The 11,763-nt window shown below is 41.2% G+C and overlaps 2 protein-coding genes across 17 annotated transcripts in view; one reads left to right on the forward strand and one right to left on the reverse strand.

The window, feature by feature from the left end:
* Positions 1-4,681, reverse strand: part of ICA1 (islet cell autoantigen 1) — a 165,477-nt gene extending 160,796 nt beyond the window's left edge. For 2 of the 14 annotated variants that reach the window (XR_004432779.1, XM_033192504.1), the window contains exon 1: positions 4,089-4,275. The gene's annotated coding sequence lies outside the window, so the exon portion shown is untranslated. Of the gene's footprint in view, positions 1-3,994; positions 4,276-4,433 lie in introns of those variants that run through there. The other 12 variants (XM_033192515.1, XM_033192506.1, XM_033192517.1 and 9 more) reach the window with 10 other exon arrangements.
* Positions 3,551-5,950, forward strand: LOC117072393 (phosphatidylinositol polyphosphate 5-phosphatase type IV-like). Of its 3 annotated transcripts, none has more exons than XR_004432781.1 (3): positions 3,551-4,413; positions 4,491-4,820; positions 4,926-5,950. XR_004432781.1 is itself a non-coding variant. In XM_033192518.1 (2 exons), exons 1-2 carry the CDS (start codon positions 3,907-3,909, stop codon positions 4,607-4,609), a joined length of 543 nt encoding a protein of 180 aa, XP_033048409.1. In that variant the 5' UTR covers positions 3,558-3,906; the 3' UTR covers positions 4,610-4,821. The 3 variants fall into 3 exon arrangements, 1 of the variants encoding a protein (XP_033048409.1); XR_004432780.1 differs by having other exon boundaries at positions 3,558-4,413; positions 4,574-4,820; XM_033192518.1 differs by lacking the exon at positions 4,926-5,950 and having other exon boundaries at positions 3,558-4,413; positions 4,574-4,821.
* Positions 5,951-11,763: the final 5,813 nt, after the last annotated feature.

The raw sequence follows: 11,763 nt of genomic DNA on the forward strand, positions 1-11,763 counted from the left end.
ATTCCTACTGGTTGTTTAAGGCTCAACTTAAGGGCAATCTCCTCCATGAAGCATCTCAGGTTTTCTCTGCTCTCTCTCCTGGTTGCCCCTGCCCTGGACTGCATTACCAACTGTGCCTCTATCTCCTCCCTGCTTTCCCTGAAAGACAACTGGTTAGTTGACTCCTCTCTCTCTCTCTCTTTTACTGAGCTGTAGGCTCCTCCATAGCATGATCGGGTCTGAGTCTTGGGATTCTGAGCATTTAGCACAGTGCGTAGCTCGTGGCACATATACAACCAATGCTTGTTCAATACTAAGTCATCCCACTTCTCTGATTTGGTCAAAGGCCTGATGAATGATGTTATCTGACTTAGCAAGACAGACAGATGATTCCCATCATGAGTGATGCAGGCTATCATTTCCCCACCTTTTCATGAACTCATTCTAGCTCACTAGGTTTACACTGGAACAAGTAGTTACCACTAATTGAGGAACTGCCACTTCTCAGACACTGGGGTGTATGCTTCACTCATATTACTGAGTATCCTTACAATACTGCCAAGTTGACATAATGATTTATATTCATTTCATGAAGAAGTTATCTTAAGTAACTGGCCTACAGTCACATAGTAGGCAGGCTTTATTATAAAAACAGGTATAAAATGCCCTATCACATGGAGTCTTCCCTGTCCTGGAGAGATTCATTAGTTATTTGTGAAAATTACTTACAGGCCAAAAAACAAAAACTTTGTTAATTTGATGCTAGAACACTAAATAGTAAATTGCTAGAATAGTAAAAGTGTGGTCAGCTAGGATTTTTAGAGGCTCCAAGGCAGTTCTACCATATGCATCTATCCATGGCAAATCATGCCTGCAGTCCTTATCAGACAGATGGAGATTATTATATCTATTTACCTAAAAGGGGGTTGAATATCATATAAGATCATAGTTGCCAAAGTGCTTTGTGAAGGAAGACGACAGAGGCTCATTTTAGAGCAGTGTGCTGGACAGTTTCACAGCAGTGGGAGACCCTAGGGATCAGAGCTACCCGAGATGTTGTTTAACAGCAGATGAGGGAAGCTTGACTGGGAATCCACATTTATGACAACAAGCCCCCAAATGATTCTCTGGGATACTAAAGTTTGAGAAATAACAGGTTACAGTAGTGCTTCTCAAATGTTAACATACACATGGGGATCTTGTTAAAATGCAGATTTGAATTCAGTGGGTCTGGAAGAGAGTAGCAGGCAGGCTAAAATTTTGCATTTCTAATAAGCTCCCAGGGGAGGCCACATGCTACGGGTTCATGGACCACGTTTGAGTGGCAGGGGCTTGGAAGATCTATCCCCACTGGAACAAATTAGATTTGCTTGGTTTCTGATTACACCCCCCAACTTCAGAGAGTGTTTTCCATAAAGCCCAGGGTCTTAGTACTGGTATAAAATTACTTGAACTACTCAAAGCCAAATTGAAATATACTTCCTACCACAGGTAAACCAGCACCATTCTTTTTAGATAGGGATAGCATACGTTCAGCATGTGAAAGAATCATTTATTACTACTGAGTCTTATTTAAAAGTGTGCAAAGCATGTTATATACATTATCTCTAATCTCCACCCTGCCCCTAAAAAGGTGGATATTCCTGTTCTGTAGATAAGGAAATGGTGACTTATGTAACTTGGTCAAGGTCACACGACTAGTTAGGTGTTACCACAGGGATTCTGATCTTGCTCCATCAGGATCCAAAGCCCATGTGTCCTCTGTACTCCCTCAGAGTGCTAGATATGATTATGATATGAAATGCATCAGCTTGGGAATCAAGAAAAAAGTGGGGGGAAAGTTTTTTGAGTTTAAGGCTCTGCTGAGGCAGATTGTGAACGCTGGTAGTGTTGGGGGATAAGGTTCATTAGTGATCTATGTTGCCTCACGGACAAAAACATGCAGATATCCTTATTAATGGTTCCCATAAATCTGATAATGCAGATGGAAAAAAGGACACTAGTGACTAGCGTGCTGATTAGAAACACGGCCACCTACCCTGAGGCTCAACCAACTAAGAGGAAAAATTCCTCCTGACCCTTGTGGTCTGTCAACTTCCTCACTCTCTCGTATGAGGTTTCTGTAATCTAAAAAGTTCATACCAAACACAGGTTTATCCTTCTATGTTATGGTATAGTTGCCAGACCTCCATACCGCTAATGTTGCTTGCATCTGAAGAAAATGTACTATTTAGTCAAATGCCTTGAAAATGTAGTTATTTTGAAGGCTCTGAGTAACAAAATTTTCTATACTTTTCGTGAGGTTGATGGGGAAATACACACTGCGGTAAAGATGCATAGAGAAAGCGGTCAGATAGTTACTTAGGAGTTCCAAATGGGGGAAAATAGTTACAAAATAAACCATCCAGGCAATTACCACCCAGTGTCTTCAGCACTCAATGATCCACTGGTGGAGGACACAGGGTTAAGGTTTTTTTAACATCAGGTCTCTCCACAAATAGTCCTCTGTAGCTTAACTGTTACGTTTTCTAAAGGTTCATCTTTATAAACAGTACAATAACTTCCCTTTGTAATACAAACAGAAACAATTAGAAAGCAACATCTCTTGCAATTAAGATATATGTACAGTATTAGTATAAAACCAAAGAGTGATATTTGAGCTATTAAGGATTATAAATCGATTTTGTCCCTATGGTACTCTCTACAAAGCATGTTTCAAAAATAAAGACTGAAATCTAAAAGGATATCTTTGGTTTAAAAACTTAACAGCAGTTTTAGAGAGTGTGTGTGTTTTAAACAGCGGGTATGAAATTGCATGGGGAGCCTAGATTTCAAACTAAGCATTTATTTCACTCCCTAACCCCAAAAGAGTTCAGATCTCAGATTCAAACCAGAGGGTCACAGAAACCAAAGTGAGATTTTCTGAAGAGACTTCACTGAAACGTATGGACAAAAACATGTTTGCGATGAGTCATATTTCATAGGACCGTAATGGCCAATGAATGTCTTATGTGCCTTTCTTCATACAATCAGTATCACTCCCAAGCAAGTTGGTGACATATTTTCCAGGCCTTGATAATTTTTATACAGTTACCAGATCTCACTAAGATTCACGAACAAAACCCTTTCTTGTGCTAATTTTTTAAAGCCATCTAAAAGAAGAGAACGCGATTCTTTCCAAACTAACTCTCCCCAACCAGGCAGTTAATGCCCTTCGCCAGTATAAGGGCGCGATACTTTTAAGACCCCAAAGAGAAGCTCAGGTGCTTTGGGGGCACTACAAGTAAAAAGACAGTGGGAAAGGTTCATGGACAGCCGCTTTGGGGTAAAGGCAGACATAACAACAGGATATGTTCGTTTCTAGAGGAAGCAGGAGCTGCAATAGCCTCGGAGCAGGAAAGGCGGAGTCAGCTGCACCCAAAGGAAACGGGCGCGCCAGGGTTTGCTGGAACCTGGAACCGGGGTTGCTTAAGGGCTCTCGCCCCGTCTAGTTCGAGACTACTGAGCACCTCGCCCCCGAGGGACCAAGCTCAGGCCTCCTGGCACTGGTGGTTATAAAGAGGTACCCATATGCTCTCTGCCGCCCCTGCCAAAAAACGGGCCACGGGGGAAAGAAAAAAAGCACACACCAGGCGCCGCAGCAGGTGAACTTGTCAACAAGTCGACCCTGGACGCGAGTCCCTGCCCACCAGGGAGCTCGGGGTCCTGGTGCCGGAGCCGCTGGGAAGGCGAGGCGCGGGGGGGGGGGGGGCGTGGGGGGGGCGTGGGTGGGTGGGGTGGGCTGGCGTGGGTGCCGGTGCTCCCAGCGCTGGGGCCGGAGCGCGGAACGCTTCCCTCCCGCTCCCCCGGGGCTGACGCACGCTCTCATGGCGCGCGCATCCTCCAGACCTTCCCAGGCCGGAGGGAGGAGGGGAGAGGAAGGGACTGATGCGGTTCCCGCACCGGGATCCGGGACCCGAGGAGGCGACCCGCCTATCACGCGCCGCCCGCGGAGGGCAGAGAAGGCAGCTCCTACCAGGCGTCCCCGACCGTCCCGGCTGCCGGCCGTCTCCTACTGCCTCCTGCAGCCCGCCCGGCGCGCCCCCGCCCCGACCCCGGAGGGCAGCTACCTCGGAGCCCCGGCCCCCAGGAGCCTCCCGGCCGCGGTCGGAGCGTCCCTGCGGATCACTCATCCGACGTCAGCGTCAGCCGAAGGCGAGGGAAAGGGGCGGGGGAGCGCAGGAACCGGCCCTTCCTGCGGCGGCCGCCACCAGCCGGAATAGCAGCCGGCGGAGCCCGTGCGCGCCGCAGCGCAGCGCAGCGGCCGGGGGGTGCGGGCGCCCTTGCCGCCCGGATACCTACCGCTGCTTGGGCGCCCCCACTGCCTCCCGTCCCCGCTTCTCCCCTCCCGCAGACGCCGGCCGGGGCGACCCCTCCCAGGGTGACCAGGGGGAGGTGAGTGGCGTTGACCTCACCTTGCCTGGGGCGGGTCGGGGACTCGGGGAGTGAGTCTCTCTCTCTCTACTCCCCGGGGTCTCTCCTCGACCCCCATCTCCTAGGGTATCCCCCGCTCGGATCCGCCGCCCAGAGTGACCCCGCCCCTGCTCTCCCGCAGGTGTTCCACGTGGCCATAGCGTTTGCGTCACAATGACCTGGCGGACAGGTGGGAGCCACAGCATACACCCCAGGGTTCCCTCCGTGCCGTGCGTAGTGCCTGCTGCTTGCTTCCAGGTTAAATTTCTGTAGCTTTAGAGGACGGGAGACTTCATGACTTCAATGCCAAGAAAAGTTACGGAGGCCTGCTGTACCTGGAAATCAAGTTTGAGCTTCAAGAATAAAGGCCATGTTTTAAAAACAGCTGTGTATGTATAGTTATATATTTTTCATTCCCATATATTTCTGTATCTTTTATTTTTAAGTTGTTGCCATTTATAGCAGTTTCATCTTCTCTTATCCTTTGTCACCAGGAAAGAACCAAACCATTGTTTAGAGACCCTGCAGTGTACAGATCACAGGAAGAAAAAGTGTTGGCGTAGCTGCTTCCTAATGTTATCTACGTGGAAATGAAACCTCAATGTACTATGACTTCATCCCTGGTTATGTTGTATATTTATAAATAAGTTCATTCAGTCGTCGCTGAAACAATTTGAAAGGGCCGAATGATAGTTATTGAGTAATGATGCAGACAAATCTGAAATCCTGCGCTAACATGGATGGAGTGCTAGCTATATGTCCGGCACATACTGTATGCTTTACATTTAATCCTTACAGCAACCCAATACTGTAGATAAAATCATTATTCCAATTTCACAAATGAATACACTGCCCAGAGTGCCATAAAGAGATTATTGAGCAGGGATTTGAATCTGAACTAGGAGACTTAGCTTAATCTGAAGATAGCTTGGTGTCTTGCCAGAATGGATGGAGAAAAAGTATAGAAGATGTTGATACTTTAATAGAAAGATAATAAGATAGCATAGCTCCAGAAATTTACATAACCTTTAAAGTTATTCTTTGGGGATTCTGTTTGTCATATATTTGAGCCTGTCCTAGTCTAACACAAATTTTGGAGCTGAGTAAACAGCTCCTTAATAAGTGTATGAGTAAATGAATCATGAATATGGTCTACAAAATAGTAAATTGTTGAAAAGCTGAGATTCAGGATAAATTTTCAGAGAGAAAAGCATTGCTTATATATATTTGGCTCTTACAAGAAACATTCAAACCAACCCGTTAACAACACAAGCCAAATGATTTTGCCATATGTAAGAAGAAGAAGAAAAATATCCAAAACCTTTAAAATGAGAAAGGCTTCCTTACAAAAGAAAGATTGTTAAGATATTTTAAGATACATTGATTCCAAGAACTGTAAATTTATGTGTAAAAATCTATTATTAGGAGTTAAAAGGATAAAGAGATTATTATTCTTTAACAGAATGAAGTGCCGTAATGAACGTCATAGGTGCTCAATAAACATTGACTGAGCATATCATCAGTTAATTGAAGCATTTTCCTGACTCTATAATGTTCTCCTTTCTACCAGTAGTGATTTACCAGTTATATTAAAACTTAATCAGAAGCCTCATTGGTCAAAGGCTGGCTTTGGGGCAAATATTTACATCTGTTACAAAACAGCCAGTAGAATGGGAGGTTATGTGTGTGTTCAAAGTATCCCCTCAAAATGCAGATGATTGGAACAAAAGCATGAGGGGGAAAAACGGGGACAGCTGAGCTGCAACTGATTACACAGTTTTCTTTTACCCTTTCTGAATTCCAAGGTGAAAACTGTGACTGTGAGCCTAACCTGTTACAGAGGCTAAAAGTGGCTTCAAAAGCAATGTCTAAAAGAGAACAAATACCTGATACAAGCATTATGTAGTCAACATGGCACTGAAATTCTTTGAGCTCCCAGAAAGTTTAGGAGAAAACCTTAAATGACTTTTCATCATTCTAATTATTGTCCTAACACTTAGGATAATAGTTGAGAAAGGAGATAATAGACAACTCCTGCTCATTCTCCATCACCACAATGAGAGCTTTTCCTTCCCATTAAAAACATGGCTCCATCAATAACACTTGTATTTGTTTCTGAATAATCAGTTGTTGTTTCCATCTTGCAGAACACCAGTGAGGTGCTAGTGAGAACCCGAAACAATTTCTAAGGAGAATGGCTGTTGAATGATGGGATCAGAAATTAGGAGAGAAATAAGGTGCATTTTCCAGTGTACAACAGGATGACAAAGAAAATTTTCTATGAAAAAAATCTTTATATATTCAATTCAATAATTTTTTCAAGAGCTTCCTGGATTCAAGTATGCTAATGGGACCACAAGAGTTGGATTTATGTTAAGGTACTATCAGAGACTTGGAATAGCAGTGGATTAAATGAAATAGGAGTTTATTGTTTTCTCACTTAAATTGGAAGGTAGGTAGTCTAGGGCTGGTATGATTTCCACTGTGTCACTGGGCTGTTGCCCTTCTGTCATTCTATTCTGCCATCCTAGGCAAAGCAATATTGTCCAAAGGTAAACCCAGGCGAGGATGTAAATTGGTGGTGGAAACTGCTGGTGGGAATGTAAAATGGTGCAACCACTTTGGAAAACAGTCTGAAAGTTCCTTAAATGGTTAAACATAGAGCTACCATATGACCCAACAATTCCACTCCTAGGTCTATATCCAAGAGAAATAAAAACCTATGTCTACAGTACACAAATGTCTATGGCAGCATTATTCAAAATAGTCAAAAGGTCAAAACTAACTGTCCTGCTGTAGACAAATGAATAAACAAAATGTAGTATATTCACATAATGGAATATTCAGCCATGTAAAGGAATGAAGTACTACATTATGCTACAACTTAGACAAAACTTGAAACATTATACTGAGTGAAAGAAGCCAGTCACAAATATATTATTCCATTCGTATGAAAGTCCAGAATAGAGAAGTCTGTAGAGGCAGAAAATACATTAGTGATCATTTAGGGCTGGAGAGAGTATGGGTGGATAGGGAGTAAGATCTAAAGAGTACAGAGTTTCTTTTTGTTTTTTTCTTTTCTTTTCTTTTCTTTTGAGACAGTCTTGCTGTGTCCTGCAGCGTGGAGTGCAGTGGCACAATCTTGGCTCACTGCAACCTTCACCTCCCAGGTTCAAGTGATTCTCCCGCCTCAGCCTCCTGAGTAGCTGGGATTACAGGCATGCACCACCATGCCAAGCTAATTTTGGTATTTTTTGTTTGCTTGGTTTTTGTGTTTTTGTTTGTTTTTTTTGTTTTTTTGAGACAGAGTCGCACTCTGTTGCATAGACTAGAGTGCAGTGGCATGATCTCAGCTCACTGCAGCCCCATCTCCTGGGTTCAAGGGATTCTCCTACCTCAGCCTCCTGAGTAGCTGGGACTACAGGTGTGTGACACCATGCCCAGCTAATTTTTGTGTTTTTAGTAGAGACAGGGCTTTGCCATGTTGGCCAGGCTGGTCTTGAACTCCTGACCTCAAGTGATCCACTCACTTTGGCCTCCCAAAGTAGTAGGATTAGGAGTTTCTTTTTCATGTGTTGAAAATGTTTTACAATTGGTTGACTGGTGATGTTTACAATATCTGCAATATGCTAAAAACCATTGAGATGTGCATTTTACAATTTATTGTGAATTAGTGGCATGTGAATTATGTCTCGGTAAAGCTGTTTAAAAAGTAAAAAAAAAAGGTGTTCATAGTTTTATTGGCATGTACACACACATGTGTGCACACATGTACACAGTAAATCCAGTGTCTTCCCCAGGAATAGTTACAGGGTAAGAACCATACAACAAACCCCCAAATATGTGACTTATTTTCAGATTTCTGGATACTATTCAAATTCTACTGGCACTAAGAAGCTAAATATGAGGAAACAGGACAGAAAAATCTGTTAATGAAAGAGAAATATTTCAGATCCATCCACTGGATACCTCATGATAATATAAAGGAAAGTTCCTGCTGCACAAATAATTTGCAAGTGTGCTCTAATCTTATAGCATCTTGGCCTTCTTAGCTATCTCTGTTTAAATGCAGGAAGAAGCAGACTACCTGCCAAAACAATCCTTTTGGATAAGCACAAACACAGATAATAGTGAATTTTATGGAATTGAACTTAACAAGGAGGTAAAGTGATACTATGTCCTGAAAAATTAATATTAATGGAGGATACCATTGAAGGTAAAGCAAAATCAGCTTCCCACTCTACCCGCCCCAAATCTGCACTTGCAGTAAAAACCCCCAAAAACAAAGCAAAATAAGAATTATGACACTAAAGCCCCAAACTTCTATTTTAATTCTTAAAAAAGAATACTCACTTCAGAGATATTTTCAAATTAATGCCAGTTATTTTGAATGAGCAAATTATAGGAATATTCATATAGGAAATAAGTTTTTCAGGAGCTATTTAATGGTCTTATGTCTTAAGGGTTCCTTTTAGCTGAATACTTCCCAAGGCTCCTTAGTGTGTGCCAAATTACTTTCCCTTTTCTCCCTCTCAGGTAATCTAAAATGAATTAAATTAGCAATGTATTTCATCTCATGTGACTGAAACTCTGTCATATTCCTAATACATAGGAATGTATATTTATTTGTTTCAAGTGGAACTTAATCCATAGGCCATCTCTGATTTGACATTGATTGTCATGTAGACTGAATTCAATAATCTCTCTCTTGCATGTGTATGTATTTATATAAATTATATATGGACATACAAATACAAACTACTCACATATGATCTGGTCTATTTTATTGGATTGTTGGTACATATTTTTGATGCTCTAAATGTTCCTTATGATCTCAGATCTCAGCCAACGTGAGCAAGTGAGGCAGAATGCCCCACTTTCTCTTGGTGTGTGGGTACTGTAAAGCAAATGAACGCTCTACCATTCCCTCTAGACAGATATTTATAAGCCCCTACAGCTCTGCAATCTTTTTATTTCCTGACTCGTGTCTGGCAGCATCATAAGTACTCGTTGTACCTGTTCTATAGTAGGGGATGTTGAGACAGAGCTTAAGCTATTATCGTTATCAATGTGTTTAATAAGAGCCATACATATAAATCTCTCCAGAGCTCAGCTCATTAATAAGAAAAAAAATCCCTTCCTCTTTAGAGTTGCTGGGAGATTAAAATTAGATAATCTAGAAGACTAAACTTAGAAAAAAGTGATGTTTAAAAATTATTAAAATCATTGTCTAATTTCTATAGGTGTTATAAATTTAAAGGATGTTATAAATTTAAAGAAAGATTACATGAAATTTTATTAATAATAATAAAGTCATTTATTCCTGGATTGTGTAATCCTTAAAAACAAATTGGATTTACTCAAGAATATGGACTAAGTATCTTGGCCAATTTGAGTTTAATTCCTGTGATCATTTGTACTCTCTATATAGCAAATCAAAGCTTTTGTTATACCCTCAGCAGAGCTAGTTATATCTTTAGGCAGATTTGTGTGTGCATGTGAAAATGGAACAAATGTTTAATTAGTAGCATTAACTTTTATTAATTAAAATTAACTTCCTTTCCTTTCAAAATTAAGGCTACAATGAAGAGAGGAGCCTTATTTTACAGTAAAAGAAAGGTAATTATTTTCATTACCACACCAGCTTAGATTTCTTCATAAATAATGCTCCTCTCCATCTCACCACCCCTAGTATTATCCATTGGAACTTCTGTAAGAAAATGCTGATGATGGCATCAAAATGGTATTTTTTTTTTTTAATTCACTGCAGGTGGAGAATTTTGTCATGTGCCGTAGAGTAGAACCCTGCTTCTGACTAGGAACTAGGAGTTTGGGCTAGCAGCAGCCTTGAGTTCACAGCTGTGCCCTGGTCTTCATAGATGTAGAGCTAATGACTCCTCAAAGGGTCACACTGTCCAATGAAGAACAGGATTTAACTTAAAAATTAGGACGAAACTCTCTTAGTTCTTGGTATAGCTTGCTCCCCCTACACAGGGACAGTTGAGAAGAGTCACTCAAATTCAGGTGCAGATAATTAAGGTAGTTCAGGTGAAACATGGACAAATATTTGGTTTAATCATGGGATAAGAGGCTGCATTACAACTGCAATCCCTGTTTCTTAATTGTCAATCTGATGAGCTTTTCCCCTTCTAGTTTTAACTCAGTCACTAACTTGGTTTGGCAGATACTGTTAATCATTTCCCCAACATTTATTCTTCCCCTTTTCTACAGAAACTACAATATAAGTTTCAGGTGAGCACATTATTGCTCAGTTACATTGGTTTTAGCTTCCCTTGTTGCAAGGTGTGGTCATATGACTAGGTTTTAGTGAATAGGATATGACAGAAAGAGATGCATATAACTTCTGTGTCCTGCCCTTGAAAGAAACACATCCTAATCTTTACTTTCTCCCTTTCCCACTGGTTAGATCACCTTTCGCCATGCAGGTGAGGGCAACACCTTGGGAATGGCAAGGAACCTGGGCCTCTGACCCCCTGAGCTGCTGTATTGCCTTGGCCTTTCTGCCTGGATTGTTTTATGAGAAGGAAATAAAGTTCAATATTTTTAAGTCACTATATTTTAATATTATCATTGCAGCTCAGCCTTTATCCTCATTAATCCATTTGTCTGCCCCATGACATTGGATTGGATCTTCATTTCTTATGAAGTTTGTATTCTGAAATAAAGATTCTCCATCTGCGGGTCCCAGGACCATGAGGGTTTGTAGTGGTGACACAAAGGATCCTGGGATTCAAATCCCTAACAAGTAATGCCCGCAAACAGAACAACTTGCTTGACAAACAGAAACAGCACTTTTTGGAATGTATATGATGTGATTACAAAATAAAATTTATTTAATGCCATTAATGTATTTCTTGAAATGAAGATATGTTACTGATGAGTCTCTTAGCTTTGTATATCTGAAAAATTCTATTTCGCTTTTGTTTTTGAAACGTTTTTTCACTGGTAAGGAAATCTACATTGACTTTTTTCTTTCAGTACTTTTAAAGATTCTGCTTCATTGTTTCCTGGCTTGCATTGTTTTCAATGAGAAATCTTCTATTATTCTTATTTTTGGCCCTCTTTTTTTTTTTTTTCAATGGTTGCTTTAAAGAATTTTGTTTTCCCTATCATTTGTTTTAAGCAGTTTGATTATGATGTCCTTAGTGTTGTTTATTCTTACATTTTTGGCTTTGTTGAGCTTCTTGGAGCTGTGGGTTTATAGTTAAAACTAAACTTTGAAAAACTCTGTCCATACCCAGAATAGTCAACACAATATCAAAGGAGAAAAACAAAGATGAGGGACTGACACTACCTGACTTCAAGACTTAC

Source organism: Trachypithecus francoisi, unplaced genomic scaffold (genome assembly GCF_009764315.1).
Source record: "Trachypithecus francoisi isolate TF-2019V2 unplaced genomic scaffold, Tfra_2.0 Lachesis_group4, whole genome shotgun sequence".
Lineage (NCBI taxonomy): Eukaryota > Metazoa > Chordata > Mammalia > Primates > Cercopithecidae > Trachypithecus > Trachypithecus francoisi.